Here is an 18,380-nt window from a genome sequence, read left to right as displayed (position 1 = left end):
CACACGGCATCGCCAAATTCTATCAAATCAATATGGCTATTTTCCATCATCATCTAAGGAAGGGGATTCCCTCCAGATCCTTTTTGTGGGGATCCTCATATCTGGTGCATTTATCGTTCATCGTACGGTTAGTTTTCTTCAAGTATTATTCATGTCTAATTTTAAATACAATTATTTAAAATAATTTATGACCGCACGATGAACGATAGACGTACCGGATTTAAGGATTCTCGGAATCCCCATAAAGAGGATCCGAAGGGGATCCTCTTCCATCATCCAAACGAACTGGAATCTAGATATTAAGTCTAAATAACTTAAAATATTAATGATAGATAATCATTATGATTAAAACCACAGTGTTATCCCCTAATAATACTTGAAAATTTTCTCAACCAATCTGTTATCCAAATGTTTGAAATTTTGTTCATTCAACGATCTTGATTGGTTGAGCCGACAACACAAATTCGGGTGCAAACAAATTGTTTATAAGTAATTGGATTACTTCTCATATTATCAATTAGTTTTACAATGAAATCTAAACTTTCTTTACAGTATCAGATCATCATAGCTCTGCCACCATTAGGCGAGGAAAGATAAATTTGTAATTTTACCTCTTAGACCATCTCCAATGGTGGCTTATAACTTACATTTTCCCTTTTTTTACCCTCCAAAATCCACTCCAACCCAAAACTTAAACCAAACCTAAAACCTAAAACTTAAAATGAAGGCAAATACAAGTCACAAATTTAGCCCACATATTGAGGTGAGACCCACGGATGAGAGTGAAAAATGGGTTGTGAAGCCCACACCCCAAAACCCAATTTCCCTCACGCACCACAAGCAGTGCAGCTGAAGGCCTACCCACGTGGGTTGTGCATCTGTGCTGTCAGTTTTACTGTAGCCCAACGCTACTTTTCTTCATCCAACGGCTCCATTTAAATGGGCCGTTGGTTAATCCAACAGTCCAGGTTCAAATTATTTTTTTTAAGTTTTATATTTATATATTTATTGAATTTAATGTCTTAGATCGAATATAATCAAATCTAACGGTAAAAAAAAAAAGATCTAACGGTCCAAATTTAAATCCAACTAAAATAATTTAAAAAAATTATTTAACTTAAAATTCAACCAAAAACTCTATAAATACCTATGTATTTGTTCAAACATCCACACAAAGCTCACTTTTCTCCTACAATTCTTCCAATTTTTCTTTCTACCATTTCTTCTCATTTCCAAAATTTTTGAGATGACAAAAGAGCATGTTAGAGGTCGTAATTGGACCTTTGACGAATATATTGCTTTATGTTTGGCATGGATTTCTGTTAGCGAAGATGGTGCCGTCGACACCAATCAAAATAGAAAGGTTTTGTGGGGTAAAATCGTTGATAAGTTCCATGAAAACTCCAACGCCAGTCGAAGGGAAGTTGGTGGTGTTTATGATCGGTGGAAGATTATCAACAAAGCGTGCACTTTGTGGAAGGGAAGCTTGGAGAGAGCCATGGTTAACATGCCTAGTGGAAGGGGCGCCTCAGAAATTGTGAGTTTCTTTGTTGATATTTTAATTGTCATGTACATAATAGTATTTTGCAACTAATTGTTTTTATGTATTTGTTGCATAGGGTGACAAACCAATGACATTTTATAAGACAAGAACTACACCAAAAAATCAAGCTTTTAAGTTGCATCATGCTTGGAACATCCTCAAGGATTGTCCGAGGTGGGGAACCAATGCGAATCAACAATGTGGAAGATTATTTCATAACGAAGCCCCACCCCCAAATGATGTCAATGAAGGTGTGAATTTTGCCGACAATGAAGGTGTCGACCAAATGAGCCAAACTTCTTCTTTTCCAAGGCCCCCAGGTAGAGATAAGCAAAAGGAAACAAAGAGAAAAGGGAAGTCCCAAGATCCGATACGTGCACAATTTGCTAGCGAAATGCCAAGAATGAACGAAAACCAGTGCCGTCGGCAAGAAGTATCGGCCTAAATGTTTTTGGCCATGTAGGAAGAAGGGGATAGGGAGCAAGAAAGGTACAAAACTAATTTGATAATGGAGGACCTCGACAAATACACTCCAGAGAGGAAGAAATACTTACGTGGTAAGCAAAAGGAAATTTTACGAAGGAATGCCACAAGGAGTATATTTCAAGATGATGATTCATCTCAAAACTATCACCCAAGTCCATCACCAAGTCAAGATGGTGGATATCATTATTAAGTTTATGTAGTCTATGAGTTTTCGATTGTATTAAGTTTATGTGGTTTATTAATTGTCTTTTTTTTTTTTTTTTTTTTTTTTTTTTTTTTAAGTTTATGTGGTTTATCATGATTTTCATGTATTGATTTAGTGATTTTTCAAAATTTATCGGAATTTAAATATTTTTAGGTTAAAATGTTCATAAAATTAATTTAGGATAGTTTACATAGTTTTTTTTTTTAAAAAAGTTAATTTAAAAAAAAAGTCTTAATTCATTCTTTGATAATATGGGGCTAAAATTTTAGGCCAGAAGGGTTGGAGTAGAAAAACTGTTTTTGGGTTAAAACCTAAATTTTCTGGGCTAAATATTTTGTAGGTTTTAGGTCACCATTGGAGATAGTCTTAATCATAGATGATTTGGTTGCATTATTATACTCCTAAGACAACTTGATTAATTGAAATGAATGAAGTTATTAAAATATAACCACAACTATTATTCATGGCAGAAGATAGGGATGTGAAGTGTGAACCATAAAAGCAAATGGCCCACTAAATTTGGCCATAACTCATAGGGATGTGGGATGTGAAGTGTGAACCATAAAAAGCAAATGGCCCAGAGAACCATAGAATGCAAATGGCCCACTAAATTTGGCCATAATTCATAGGGATGTGAGAGGGATGTGAAGTGTGAACCATAGAAAGCAAATGACCCACTAAATTTGGCCATAACTCATCTGCTACTGTTATTTAAGGGGTTAAGTATATTTTTCATAAGAGTATATTTACAAACTTAGGGCAGTTTCAGCGTGTGAAACTTCCCACCAGGCAATACATGCTATCCATTCAGTGAACAGTAACTGCCATTCGTCTTTTGCATCTCCATCGTTTCACTTCAATAGCCCTGACAATAGGCAATAAAATATTTGTATTTTTTTTCGGATTTTTTACAATTTGTTTAAATTTTTATTCAACTAATTAATCTCTTCTATTGGATATAAAAAAATTTGAATTCCAACACGTCAGATTGTGCCATGTGTCACAACGGTAACTTTTCTTAATTTTAAAACTATTTTTATTTTATTTATTTATTTATAAAGCCTATTAATATCGACCATTGATCTCAGATCGAACGATTAATATTAAATAAGATTTTTATTTTATTATTTTTACCGTTGAGATCGAACGGTCCAAGTTAAAGAGCCGTTGAGATCGAACGGACCGTGGAAAGCCACGTGGCTTCCCAACAGTAACATTTCAGTCTGAAAAGTGGGCTGATTTTTCTGAAAATATGTCGGCGACGCCCCCCCACGTGCGAGCGGGGTGCACGCGCCTGATAGAAAAAATAAATAAAAAAAGGGCCTAACACCGGGCTGGCGTTAGCCCTGGCGTCACATCCACTCGAGCTCACGGGCTGGCAATTCTTCACAGGCCCGGAGCTCGGGCCTCCACCTCCACTCAGGCTCCTTCACGCTAGAGCAAATCCACTGGGCCTCAGACCCTTTTCTCTGGCCTATCCCCCGAGCAATCCATCACGGTGGAGTTGCTCTTACTGGGGTTAAGGATTCCCCAATGCATGAGATAGAATCATCATCAGAGATACGATCATCACCGGATCCTCACAATAAGGATCTCGGAATCCTTTGATTTTGTTCGTTCATCGTACATTATGCGGTCAGTTTTCATTATGTATTGTTTGTAGTTAATTTTAAATAATTTCTAACTGCCCAATTTACGATGAAAGAAGATAATTAAAGGATTTCTAAAATCCTCAAAAAAGAGGATCCGTCTAATCCTATCTCCCCATTGCACCACCTAGGCTGCGTTATTGTCAAAGAATAGGACATAATTAAAACTAGCCTCTCTGCACGCACTAACGTGCGTGCGAGAGGCATTTTTGCATCACGGGCGCTACGCGCCCCAAAGATGTGTTGTTTTAGATATTCTTATATTTCTTAAGTGATTATTTTATAAAATGTGTTTGTGTCCATCACAACAATTTCTTATTATTTTCAATTTTTTATTATGTTCAATCATCTAACTTAGTCTTTTTGCACCTACCCATTGTACCCAAAAATGAAATTTATGAATTGTACACTAACCAATCCACCTTTTTTTTCTTTTTTTTTTTTGCTTGCTAATTATTATGGTGTCTTTTTTTTTTCTTCACATTATCTTCTCGAATTGGGGTTCAACATTAGAAGTTCTTTTCTCAAGTCTCAACATTAAGCAAAATGAAGAAAACAAAAGGCCAAAAGCAAAAAGCCACCTCTTCCGCTGTTATCACCTTCCCTTTTCTTCAATGCTCACTCCCAACAGAAAATCTATGGCAAGAATACACTTTCCCCCCTTCCTTTTTCTTCGAGCCTCAACAAATGGGTCTGCAACCAATGCCAACTGAAATAATTGAGGTTAAGCAAGAGGAGTTGATAAAGTTAGCAATTCACAAACCAAATTGAAAATCTAATTCCAAAATTCCAAACACCCACCAAATGGTTTCGGATAAAGTTTTAAAGTTGAATAACGTTATCGATACATAAGGGTACATAAGAATGAGAAGTATGAAAATTTTAAAACAAAGGGCCAATCGTGCTCTTTGGCAAATTGCAATTTAAGTTTGGCTGCTTTTCAGTTTCACTCTACCCTTAGATTTGTTCTTCTTTATGAGTAGACCTTCCAACCCAACATCCATCCACAGATATAATTGTCCCTAGCTACACCAACACGAATCCAAAATCATATATATTGTCCAATGTAAACTAATTCTTAGCTAATTAACATGTTTAAATCCTTATTTTCTCATAACAAAATAACAGAAAATTAAACAACCCAAAAATCAAAACAACCCCACTTGTAGTTTTAGCTCATTAATCCATTGGATAAATTGATGCCAAATTCAATCAGAAAACATACAATCAACAACAACCCAGAAGAGCCATCCAAAAAACCAACAAATTAACCAAAAAATACCACTTGTACTTTTAGCTTAGTCTTCCAATTGAATCAGATATACCATCAAATTTCAATCAGAAAATAGAAAATTAAGAACCCAGAATTTTCACTCACCTGCTGTGAAACTCGTCCCTGTTGAGCAGCAGTAGGAACAGGTAAACTAGGTGATATATACAACCGATTAAAACACTCAACTTTAGCTGTTTCAGCTACATAACAGAAAAAGAAAAAAAAAGTTAATTTAACTATAATTAAGTAATCTGGTTTAAGATATATACCTCATCCCCAACATTCATGCCAAAATCGATATTGCACGGTATCTTATTCTCAATCAAATACGGTCCACCTACACGTTTCAAAATTCCTACAGTGTCAGTAATGATTTACCCTTTGTTTTGGCAAAAGGCTTTTTGCATACGCTAACATTTTAGTCAACCAATTTACATGATAGGAACCGTAAATTGGCAGCACAACAAAAGAGGATCAACAAAAATCTCGACAATTACCTGAAACTACCATTCCACTTCTTTTCAATTGTGAAGCACTATACATGTTTCACTACCAAATGCTCATATACATGATCAAACCTAAAAAATAAAAATAAAAAATAAAAAATAAAATAAAATCGTTGGAGAATCATAAGATGAATGACTCACATGCTTTCTATCTTGGCAGCTTAGTTTCAGGAAGCGAACATGTGCACAATGGGACCGTCTATGCCTTCAGTTGAAAGTGAGTTGAAAAGACTATTCGCAATAGCTTAAACCAACTCGGTCCCTCTCTTTATACATTCCTTCACTAATTCCTCCCTAAATACCATGAAAAAAACAAATCAGAATTTCACCCACTGAACAAAAACCCATCAGCATAGTGTGATAAATTCATTATTTCACTTATGACTGCCACTTTACTGATGGGATTAATCCAAATAAAATCCCAATTTCCAAAAGTAAATTTTCAATTAATTTCTCAAGAGCAATAATTTCAAAAAGCCCAGAAGTATACAAAATATTACCAAAAAATAGAGATATTGAATAAGTAAAGAAAAATAACTTAGAGAAGGGGATGGAGGGGAATCTGTGATGAGGGTCGAAGGCTATGAGATTACCCAGATCGACTTGAAAATGCTGATGCCAGGTCTCCATTACCGCTTTCCTGCAGTTGCTTTTCATCCTCTCCATTCGACAGTCCAGGTCTGCAACCCAAAAACATACAGAAAAGATTAGCTTTGCGGTCGGATTATCAAATCATGCGGTTACAGGACCAACATGCACGCAAATAAAAAATTCATTAATTTGTTTTTTCTGAATCCATAATTCAAATTGGAGTTCGAATTCAACGGAAAAAAAAATACATAAATCCATCAAAAATTTTGCCCAGATGAAAAAAGAAATAAAGGATGAATTAGAAGCTTTTAGCAAAAGAGTTTAAATCAATAGGCCTCTCTCTCCCTCTTCCCTGTAAATTCACCGAACCTAGAAAAAGCCATCCGTAAATTCAAAACAACCCGCAAAATCACAAATACAAAATTGAAACAAAAAATCCATGTGAACATCGAAAACCACAAAAACAAAATTAATACATAATTCAGAAAGTGGTGTACCTGATTTTGAAAAGCCTGTTGCATGCAGAGCACAAAACCCAGAATGGCAACAACAAAGAAGGTGATTTGTGACTGATTTTTTCAATCCTTTTTCTATTTCGAACGAATGGAAACCACACACTAATCTCGTGAAAACGAAAATGGATTTCCTTTCGGTTATTCATCTCTAAATATTAGTGGGGTGTGGGTAGTTACTCTTGAACCTCCCACTAAACTCAGTTCAGATCATGGGAATCCTCCAGATGAAACCATCAACTGGTTGGCGCTTATTCCTCCTACATCATTTTTAGCATGTATTTACTTTTGATTTTATTTTATTTTTGTCCTTTAACACAGTAGTTTTGTTTTTACCAGTTTGTCCCCATTTTCCGATTTTTGTGGATTTGGATTGTGAAGAAAACAAAGGGGCTTTCTTGGTATTTCTGAATGCTTCACCAAACTGGCATTCTCCCTTTATATATATAGATGTTAAATTATTAAAAAATATAAAAGAAATTTGGAAAAGAAATTATATAAAAGAAGTGTGGAGCGGATGACACTCGCCATCAAAGCCCAAATGCCGATTTAATTAATAAATTCAATATAATTTTGGGAGGCAATAATTAAATTTATTCGATGGGGAAATTTCTTTGGTGGTTCTTTTTGAAGTTGTGGCAGAAGATACTTGTTCTTCCCCCTGTTTTCATTTTCATCATTTCACTGCCAACCAACTTGGTTGTAAAACTTGCTTCGCCCAGATATACTCTTTTACTAAAATCGAGAAAAATCTTGAAAATGTCACAAGCTGCAAAAAACCGGCCAGCTGGTAAGAAACTTCATCTCCCTTAATATATGTATTTGTGTGTGTATGTTGTATGCGCTGTAGTTGCAAGAAATCAATCTCAGAGCAATATGTTTAGTAATTTGTATTTTGATGGCAAGAAATTATTCTTATATTCTCAAACTTGATAAGAATTTTGATGGCTGTTTGCTTAATGTCCAAAGATTGCTAGACTGCAGAGGAGAAACTGCATCAAATTCGATCAACCTCGTAAGTTCTAGTAATTGTCAACAAATTTATTCTTTATTTTACTAAGCATATGTAGTAGACGTAGAAGTTTTCAGGTTCCGATCTACATTCAAATACCTATGTTTATGTCTCACACATTTCTCTCAATTTTTGGCATCCGATCGAATGGACTGAAGAATATCAATGGAAAAAAAATGAACAAGAGTGTGAATATCCCTTCACTTATTGACATTAATTTGGTTGCAGCTTGTAACAGTAGTTTCAATTTTTCCTGTATTAAAAAGCAGATTTAAACTGAGTAGGCGATTAGAAAGGCGTTCGTGATGGTAGACAACAATGTTATGTTGAATAAGAAGAGTATCCAAGATAACTCTAATGATCCCAAGAAGAAGAAAATAGAACACACTTAAAGAAAGCTCACAAAACAAACTAATTAGCAAAGCTTTTCTTATTTAGCTCTAGGCTTTGTTTTTCCTTGGATGATTTACAATGCTTGAGAACTTGGGTATTTATAGCAAACCAAATGATTAAACTAAGATTATTTATTACCACACAAAACACATTAATTGCACCTAATAATTTTTATTTAACCATACCTAACATTGCCTAACTTTCCTTGCCTAACTTTGACATTGATTTTCAACACTCCCCCTCAATGTCAGCTTTCATTCTTTGCACTGTGCTGAGCAGACAGCGAAAATTTTCGAGCTTGCCTGTACTCAAACTTTTTGTGAACAAGTCCGCAACTTGATCATTCGTCTTGACCTGTCTCATCTCAATCTCTTCTTGCAGAGCCTTTTGACAAAATGGCACGCGTTTTCTGAAAAACCGGGAGCTTTCGGCTTTGTCTCCCACGCTTGTCGGCAAATGTGTGCAGCTGATTTCTCGCCTTCCACGCGTCTTCTGAAAAGCTGGGAGCTTTTGACAAAGTTACACACGCTTTCTGAAAAACCGGGATTGCGTCTGACGAGATGGCGATCTTTACGCCGGAAATTCCGGTTTTGAAGAGTGGTGTCTCTTCATTTCTGAATCGGTGAACGCCTCTCCTTTAATAGAGGTGATCGATCACCTCTAGCATGCACACTTGAAAATTGCCCAGAAATCGTCTCCGGCCCGTCGAGATTTCACTCCATCCAACCCTTCTCTTTTAACTTCTTGAAAAATGGCTAGCTCATCTAACCCATCGAACATTTGCTTAGATTTGAGTCTAAGCAATGATCCTGTTGCGCCGCGTCAGGATAAGGTATGGTGCCCGTCTTTCTTATCTTCTCATGGCCCTCTTACAGATGAGGACTCTGTGATGACGGATGCAACAACGGCTACGATAGTAGCTCGGAACCTCCTCACTCCCAAAGATAGTCAGCTGCTTTCAGGACGGTCCGATGAGTTGGCCGTTCAAGAGTCCCTGGCTCTCAGTGTTCAGTGCGCTGGCTCTGTGTCAAACATGGGCCAACGCCTACTTGCTCGCTCCCGTCAGGTTGAATCATTGATGGCGGAGGTGGAGAGTCTTAAGCAAGAGAACAAACAGCTTAAGTACGAGAACCGAAGTTTGCACGTGCTTGCCAACAATTATTCGACAGGCATGAAGAGGAAGCTTGATGAGCTTGATGACCGACAAAGGTTTGCGGCTTTCTTCCAGAGGCACCTCTTTCCTGGATCATCTAGCGTTCCACCAAGGATTGGGGCCTTGAATGATCTATCTTCGGTGCCTCCCGCTCCTATGCCTCTTGCTCCGATGCCTTCTGCTCCGATGCCTCCTGCTCCGATGCCTCCTGCTCCGAGAGTGTTGCCACGTAGTGGGGCCTCACGTACACAACCCTTGTGAAGGCTCCACCTTTCTCTTTCTTTGTTAGATACATTTGTAATTTCTCGAAAATTAATGAACAAGCTTTGTTTTATTCAGTGCATTGGGTTTCCTCCCAAGTAGCGCTTTCTTTTACGTCTTGCAGCCGGACGAAGCCTTCTTAGGCTCAATTGGAACCCACGGCATGGAATTTATCTTTGAATGGGGGTTGGATAGTATGCTCCCCCATCTTCTGTTGCGGCTTTTCTCCAAATTCTCTAAACTCTTCATCACCGGTTATGATTAAGTCATCCACATACACTAGCACAATAGCTAGCTTTCCTTCATTGACTTTGACAAACAAGCTGGAATCTGCAGGTGTTACTGAATAACCACTTTGTGTTATAAATTCAGCAATCTTACCATACCACGCCCTTGGTGCTTGTTTTAGACTGTAGAGTGCTTTCCTCAACTTGCACACGTACTCGGGATGAACTTTACTTTCAAAGCCCATTCGCTGCATCATGTAGATCTCCCGATCTAACTCTCCATGCAAGAAAGCATTCTTCACATCCATTTGGTATAGATTCCAATTTTTGTTAGCTGCAAGTGCAAGTAGGACTCGTACGGTTGTAAGCTTTGCTACTGGACTAAACGCTTCATCATAGTCTAGTCCGTATTGCTGAGAGAAGCCTCGAGCCACCAACCGAGCCTTGTACCTTTTAACTGAACCATCAGGACGACGTTTTATCTTGTACACCCATTTGCAGAATATGGGTTTCATATCCCTTGGCTTTGGCACCAAATCCCGAGTCTGATTTTGCTTAAGCGCAGTGATTTCTTCTTTCATAGCTCTTATCCATTCAGAACTCTGTGATGCTTCTTCAAACACCTCAGGTTCTTTTGGTGCTCCATCAGTTATGGCAGCATTGGCATATTTAGGATTTGGCTTTCGTACTCTTGTTGACCTTCTTAGTTGTGCTTGTGGAGTTGATACTTCCACTTCACTAGGTCTAACTTCTTGTGGTTGTTGGTACACACCTGTTTGCCAAGGACTCTTAGGTACTTCTTGCTCGACATCGTCTCCAGCAAGCAAATCTTCAGGCTCATCTGGACTTGATTGGATTTGGGCAGCTTGGTCTCCCAGTTTCCCTTGCAATGTATCTTCTAAATCTTTTGGGTCGGGCAACGCCTCATTTTCTGAGCACCAACAAGATGATGCTTCAGCATCCCATTCTTCATCCATAGCTAGATATGCTACGGCGTCCCAATCATCTTCACTTTTCTTCTCTAAGTTGGTGACGTTACTCTCTGCAGGCCTTTTGAACCAGCAATCCTTCGCCATGTGACCATTCTTTCCACAATTGTAACATTTGCCCTCAAATCTTTTATTATTCTGGGACTGACCACGATTGCCGTGATACTTCGGAGCTCCCCCTGGCCGAGAACTCCCTCCTCCTTGATGACCTTTTTCCTTGTCACCATTTCTTTTAGATCCACCACCAGCATGCTGCTTAAAGCTGCCTTTACTTTTGGTGTAGAGCGCTTCCTCCTCACCTTTTAACGAGACCCCTCCCATTTGCTTTGCCAAAGCTTCTTGATCGGCAAGCAAATTCTCGAACTCAACAAGCGATGGTTGTGTCGGCCATCCTTGTATAGCGGCAATGAACCCTCGATATTCGGGTCTCAAACCATGGATAATTATTCTCTTCATCCTGATTTCCCCAATAGGAGCTGTTGGATCTAATTCTGAAATTTCGCGGCATATCGACTTCACCTTGTGAAAGTACTGGGCAATCGTCATGTCGCGTTGTACCATCGATAGCAGCTCATTCTCGAGAAGTTGCAATTTTGTATCGTTCCTCTTCGAAAAGAGTGTAACAAAAGTGTCCCATGCTTCCTTTGGCGTTTTGGCATCCCGAATGTGCTCCAACATTTCTTCTTCAATTGTGGTCTTTAAAGCAAACATCGTTTTGCCTGCTTTAATTTTCCACTTTCGCAAGACGCCGTTAGCATCTTCCGCTGTCGGTTGTGTAACTTCACTACCACCGACAACCTCCCACAAGTCTTGACCTTGAAGGTAAGACTCTATACACGTTGCCCACGTGTTATAGTTTTGGTTGTTGAGCTTCTTGATTCCTCCAACAACTTGAAGATCACCCATCGTATCGGCAAGACTTTGACTACACCGAACAAGCTTGAGTGACTACCGTGCAGAGTAATACACTACTCTCGACACAAAGAAGCTCCCTCTCAAGGTTTGTGATAACCCCAGCAATAATCTCAAGAAACCTTTTCTGATGTGGAAGATCAGTCAAAACTGCAACCACAGAGCATACTCGGAATTTCAAGAGACTTTACAACCAATGCTCTACCAAGAACGATCCCTAACCGACTTGGCTCTGATACCAATTGTTGAATAAGAAGAGTATCCAAGATAACTCTAATGATCCCAAGAAGAAGAAAATAGAACACACTTAAAGAAAGCTCACAAAACAAACTAATTAGCAAAGCTTTTCTTATTTAGCTCTAGGCTTTGTTTTTCCTTGGATGATTTACAATGCTTGAGAACTTGGGTATTTATAGCAAACCAAATGATTAAACTAAGATTATTTATTACCACACAAAACACATTAATTGCACCTAATAATTTTTATTTAACCATACCTAACATTGCCTAACTTTCCTTGCCTAACTTTGACATTGATTTTCAACATGTTAATCATCACTCCGTCGTGGAGATTACGGATGAGGACAGAGATGTGATTGCACGAATCAATGTGGATTCGGAAACATCGCGTGACCGTAAAAATCAAGTGGAATTGACAGTATCATCTCTTCGAGGAAAGCTTCACCGGCAGCCTCCATTCCCAGCTTGTAGCTGCATATTTCGAGTCCCTAAAGTACTATGCAGGCATAACGAAAAAGCTTTTGTTCCAAATTTGGTTTCAATAGGGCCTTTTCACCACGGAGAAGAGAACTTGCGAGTGATGGAAGAAATCAAACGGTGGTACTTACATTCCCTACTTGAACGAAAACCAACTCCGAGGACCAGCTTGGAGTGCTTTGTCGAGGCCATAGGACGCATAGAACAACAATGTCGCGATTGCTATGGTGAAAAATTGGACATTTATAGTGGAAAATTTGTGGAAATGATGGTGCTTGATGGTTGCTTTATTATTGAACTCCTCCGCAGGTATAAAGGACTCGTACTCTGGGACCATAATGATCCCTTGGAGTATACCTCTTGGATGCTCAAGGTACTTCAAAACGACTTGTTTCTACTCGAAAACCAGCTTCCTTGGAATGTTCTTGAACGTCTATTCGACCTCACCAAAGTAAATGATGACCATTCTCTACTTGAGCTTGCTCTTAAATTCTTTGAGTCGTCCGTATTCAACCAGACTCCACAGATCAATGAAGGAGTGCAAACTAAACATTTACTTGATGCCGTAAGAGAGTCTTTAATTTCCTTGCACCAGCCGCAATCGACAAGGACGAGTTATTGGGAAACTATACCAACTGTCACGGAACTTCTACAAGCTGGTGTCGAATTCAAGAGTAAAAGCAGGGAGTGGAACAACATGCTTGACATAACCTTCAAAAACGGAGTTATGGAAATTCCACCAATAGACATCGAATCCAATGCAGAGTCTCATTTCAGAAACCTCATCGCATATGAACAGTGTGATCCAGACATCGCGATTTGTAACGTTACCTCTTACGCCGTGATCTTGGATAACCTTATTAAGTCTAGCAAAGACGCGGAGTTTCTTATTCAGAAACGAATTATAACAACCATATTGAGCAAAGAGGACCTCGCCTGCTTCTTCAACGGCCTCTACAAGGACACCATTCCCAGCCATTTCTCTTATGTGGAGCTCACCGAGAATGTGAAGCAGTTTTATAACCATCGCTGGAACAGATGGCGAACAATTCTCAGCCGCGATTATTTCAGCAATCCATGGACAATCATGTCAGTTTTTGCTGCACTCGGGATATTTTTAACCTTCTTGCAAACCTTATATACCATGCTGTCTTACTATTTAGCTAAGCCTCCGGTTTAAACTATGCAATTGCGTGCTTTTTTTTCCATGTCTTTTATGAAGTTACTAAATAAATGATCATGTCTTGTATCATTGTATGTATGAATCGGGATTGTTATAAAATCGAACCTTTCCTTGATAGATGATCAGCTGATTTGGTTGCATTATTATACTCCTAACTACTTGGCTGCTGAAGAATTCAGCAGCTAGTCCCGCTTACATCCAATCACGGATGAACACGTGTTCAAGTTTTGATTTTTTTAATCAAAATTTAGATACGTGTCCATTTTTAATTGAGTGTAAGCAGAATCGATTGTTAAATTTTCAACAGTCAAGTCCTTTCCTTATTTTTATGTAAGGAGGCCTGTGATTCCCAATTTCATAACAATTAACCATTGAAACTTGCGTACCTCCTGAAATAAAATCAGAGGAGAAAATAAATATAGAAAAATAAATTTAAACTATGCATAAGTTATGTTTCAACTAGAGTTAACCAAGAAAGCATTTAACTAAACCTTCACAAACGTGTAAAATGGGCGGCTATTGCTTAGCTTTCAAAAAGTCAAAAAGTCAAAAAGGCAAAAGTCAAAAGTGAGGATGTCCTACGAAAGTACGAGGTAAGAACCTAAAAACATGCAAGTATTTAATTTAAATGTATAAAATAATAAAATATTGAAATCTAATCATTTCTCCTAAGACCATTTCTAATTTTTTATTTTTTAAATCGAAGATGTATTAATCGGGACAAAAGAAGCCAAAGAGAATGACGAAAGCCAAACAAGAGAATAGAATTAGTGGGAAACCAGCAATTGCACATCACCCGCGCAAACTGGACGCGCTAACTCCCCAACGCGCACCAGCTTGCAAGTTGTGACCCCACCCACGTGGGTTATGTCAGCCACTTGTTGGCTATTTTAGTTGGCTAATTAAGTTGAGCCCAAAGGTTGCCTTTGTGACCATCTTCTCCTTCCGTGATTCAACTGTTCATATTTAATTTAGTTAATGTTTTTATTTTATATTTATAAAATTTAACGGTTTACATGGATAAAATAATATAAAGTTTGAAGTTATCTTCAAATTTAATTTTTACTATTTTCAAAGACATTTCGCTTGCCTTACCTTAAATACTAGCATACTTAAGCATTATTTTATTATTTTTATACCAACAACACACAACTTTTATTATTTTTGTTTAAAAAAAATATAAAAGAAGCAATAAATTTTGGTATACCGGGTGGAAGGAAAATATTGACAATATCTCAAATTGCCAAGTCAGCCATCAAATTTAAATTCGATGTTTTGAATTTGACGTAAAAAAATTTTATTTAACTCAAAATTCACCCAAATTTCACTTTGTTCAAACATCAGCACAAATTTCACTTTTTTTCCTACAATTCTTCCAATTATTCTTTGTACCATCTTCCAAAATCATTTCTTCCCATTTCCAAAGTGTCGGTTTAGTGATTCATGAGTTTCATGTGTCGGTATAGGTATAGTGATTTTTCAATATTTATTGAAATATAAATATTTTAAGGTTAAAATGTTAATAGAATTAATTTAGAATAGTCTACGTAATTTTTTTTTTATAAAAAGTTATTTAAAAATAATTAGCCTAAATTCCTTTTTTAATAATTTAAAATCAGAAAAACTATTTCTGGGTTAAAACTTAAATTTTTTAGGCTAAAAATTTTAGGTTTTAATCCAAAGCTTGGAAATGGTTGTAGGTTCTAAAATAATGAACGTTCAAAGTTAATAATGATTTTTTGTTTGGCCAAATAGGATAAATGATCTCTGTGGTCATAAGGTATTCGAAAAATAATTCCTAGCTAAAAAAACTCGGATTTAAACCCTTATAGTGTACTTCGTTAACAAATTTAGTCTAAAAGAGATTCTTCTGTTATCAAAGTATGAATTTGGGGTCACTGGATTCATCCACCACCCGAGAGTTGATAGCACCAAAAGCTCCATTCCGAAAACATACTTTGTTTCCTCCACCTAATCACAATCACGAGAAATCCAACAAGCACAACAGTCCAGCAATTTCACATACACTTAAATTACAAATGGAAATTTACACATGCTTGCAAAACTAAGAGAAGGGGCACATGGGTCTCCTCCACTTTGGCGGCCAACGAGACACAAGCGGCGGCGGCAAGCTGACTCATCCACGGCTTATCCCTCTGAAACGGCCGACTGGCAATGAACCTATCAAAGTAGTTCACAGCCAGAATGGCGGTCAAAGAGGAGAAGCCATAGTGTGCCTTTACACTCAGAATCCATTCAACCACCTATTTCCAAGCCGCCATCAAAGACCCATCTGAGATTTCTCCACTGAAACACACATGGGTTTGTTCCTCTTTGGAGATTAGAGAGGAACGTTCACCATTTTCCAAGAACATATCACTTTCCAGGAAAATCAAAGGGAAAGTTGATTGCTTTTTTGAAAACCCATCACAGTTCTTGCTCTCTTCCTCGCTACCATTGTCTCCCAAATCTTCCACAAATCCTTCTTCGCAGAATAATAAAGGATCGAACGCCATTGGAGGGTTTTGGAGCTCTTGGGGTTCTTGCAGAGCCCACTTCTTCGGAGAAGAAGAGAAGAAAAGCTTTGGTCGTTACACAAAAAGAACAAGGGAGAGAGAAAGGGTTGAGCTCATGCCCATGTCCATCTCTGAGTCCATTCCTTTCTCTCTTTTACTTTTTTAGGAGAGAGAGCCTAAAAAATCATTTTTAACATATAATTAACGAAAAAATCATTTTTAGATTAAATTTGCTAATGAAGTACATCACAGCGGTTTAAATTCAAAATTTTTTAGTACAGAAACTATCTTTCGAATACCTTATGATTACAGGCATCATTTATCTGATTTGACCTTTTTATTTTCTAAGAGACGCGTTTGTATAAAACTATGAATTAATACTATTTAATTTCAGTATTGGTTAAGTAATTAATTTATTAAAATTTATTAACTCTTACTTTTCTTAAAAGTAGTCCTAGAGTTAAACTTTTCATTTGCTAGGTATGCTATAATAATTAAAAATTATAAAATAACTCAAATTATTAGTATTTTTAAGCTTGAAAAAATTAAAACTCTCCTATGCTACAACCCACTTGAGCCTTGTTAGACCATTTCCAACCGATGGTTGGCCAGATGGCTCGTTTTAGCCATCTGATCCTTCAAGATTATTCAAGATATTAATATTTTAATGAACAGTACATGATCATATTTGCCTCAGTCTCCAACCGAGGGCCATAGGGCTCGTTTTAGCCTTATCACAAAAAGCCGTCTCCAACCGAGAGTCATAGAGTCAAACATAATTTATTATTTAAATTTAAAAACTACAACAACTTAAATTTAAAAACTACAATGATAACTGGCCCAAAAAACCAAAAAAATTAGAACTTAAATTTAATGAATGGTTTAGGTATTTATAGGAAAAAAAATTAGAATTTTTAAGAATTTTTTAAAAAAAAAATGGACCAAAAAACCAAAAAAAATTAAAAATTTTGAATAAAACGGCTAGCTGACTAGCCGTTGTATTCAAAATTTTTTTTTAAGCAATCCTGTCGGTTATAACCGACATGATTGCTCTATTTTCTGGCCAGCCCCGGGCTAGCTGGTTGCATACAGCCAACCCTCCAGCCCTCTAGCCCTCTCCGATTTCGTGGGGCCCTTTCAGATTCCACAGCCCTCTGGCCTAAGGCCATCTCCAACCGAAGGGTCCAGAGGGTTAGAGAGCCGAAAATAGCCCGAAAACCGTCTCCAACCGAGGGCTAGGCCAGAGGGCTGTGGAATCAGAGAGGGCTAAAGGGCTGGCTGTAGCCAGCCAGCCCGGAGCTGGCCAGAATTCAAATCAATCCTGTCGGTTAAAACCGACAGGAATACATTTATATTATTTAGTATAAATGTATTCTTATCGGTTTTAATCGACATGATTGATTTGAATTTTTTTTTGTTTTTTACAGTTTTATTATTATTTTTTATTTACGAAAATTTTCCTATAACTTCTATTTTTCATTTTTTTTTTAAATTCTATTTTTTTCCTATAACTTTTATTTTACAAAATTTGTAGTTTTTAACAACATTTAACAAATTATTAAAAACATTTCTAGTTTTTCATATTTGTTAAAAAAAACATTTAACAACATGAAACTTAAACAACATTTAAGTTGTAGTTTTTAAATAATAAATTATGTTTGGCCCTATGGCCCTCGGTTGGAGACAGTTTTTTGTGATAGGGCTAAAACGAGCCCTTTGGCCCTTTGGCCCTCGGTTGGAGACGGAAGCAAATATGGCCCTGTACTGTTCATTAAAATATTACTATCTTGGAGAATATTGGAGGGCCAGAGGGTTAAAACGAGCCATCTAGCCAGCCATCGGTTGGAGATGGCCTTAGTTGCTCCGTCGGTGATTAGTAATTGACCATATTTTAGGCTTAATCATATCAACGATTCAAGTTGCAGGGTAGTTTCTAAAATTTTAAGTTATTTCCAAATATTATTTTATTTATTATTTATTTATCTTTGGATCATTGCATTGTAAACACCTTTCGCATGAGGTGGGGGGTTGGCCAAAAGATCGCCTAAGTCAGTTTCTCTAAATAAGAGATAGTTTAGGACTTAAATGCATAGTAAAAGTTCACTAGAAATTGGAGAAGATGCGGTATTTAGAACAGTTCCATCCCTAAAAAAATGCACTAGCACCCAGCGCATTAATCCACTCAGTGAACAGTGATAGACCTCAATAAACAGTAATAGGTTAAATGCATCTCCACCCCTAAAACTAAATAG

General features: G+C 37.4%; 1 protein-coding gene, 2 long non-coding RNA genes and 1 pseudogene across 3 annotated transcripts; 2 read left to right on the top strand and 2 right to left on the bottom strand.

The window, feature by feature from the left end:
• Positions 1 to 4,390: 4,390 nt before the first annotated feature.
• LOC137746590 (uncharacterized) lies at positions 4,391 to 5,862 on the bottom strand. The gene is made up of 4 exons (XR_011069878.1): positions 5,804 to 5,862; positions 5,654 to 5,734; positions 5,262 to 5,493; positions 4,391 to 4,576 (listed from the first exon to the last, which is right to left on the bottom strand). It is a non-coding gene; the product is annotated as an uncharacterized lncRNA (long non-coding RNA).
• Positions 5,863 to 7,418: 1,556 nt separating this feature from the next.
• Positions 7,419 to 8,101, top strand: LOC137746673 (uncharacterized). The gene is made up of 3 exons (XR_011069894.1): positions 7,419 to 7,555; positions 7,735 to 7,780; positions 8,047 to 8,101. It is a non-coding gene; the product is annotated as an uncharacterized lncRNA (long non-coding RNA).
• Positions 8,102 to 12,263: 4,162 nt separating this feature from the next.
• On the top strand, positions 12,264 to 13,735 carry LOC137748974 (UPF0481 protein At3g47200-like). Its single transcript, XM_068489159.1, has one exon. It carries the CDS (start codon positions 12,533 to 12,535, stop codon positions 13,607 to 13,609), a length of 1,077 nt encoding a protein of 358 aa, XP_068345260.1. The 5' UTR covers positions 12,264 to 12,532; the 3' UTR covers positions 13,610 to 13,735.
• A 1,695-nt stretch (positions 13,736 to 15,430) lies between these two features.
• Positions 15,431 to 17,297, bottom strand: LOC137747019 (cyclin-D3-2-like; annotated as a pseudogene).
• Positions 17,298 to 18,380: the final 1,083 nt, after the last annotated feature.

The sequence above is a fragment of the Pyrus communis genome, chromosome 10 (genome assembly GCF_963583255.1).
Source record: "Pyrus communis chromosome 10, drPyrComm1.1, whole genome shotgun sequence".
Lineage (NCBI taxonomy): Eukaryota > Viridiplantae > Streptophyta > Magnoliopsida > Rosales > Rosaceae > Pyrus > Pyrus communis.
This window is presented reverse-complemented; position numbering and strand designations above follow the sequence as displayed.

Coding starts and splice junctions, on each gene's coding strand:
- LOC137748974 (XM_068489159.1), top strand. CDS start 12,533: ATGGAAGAAATCAAACGGTGGTACTTACATTCCCTACTTGAACGAAAA.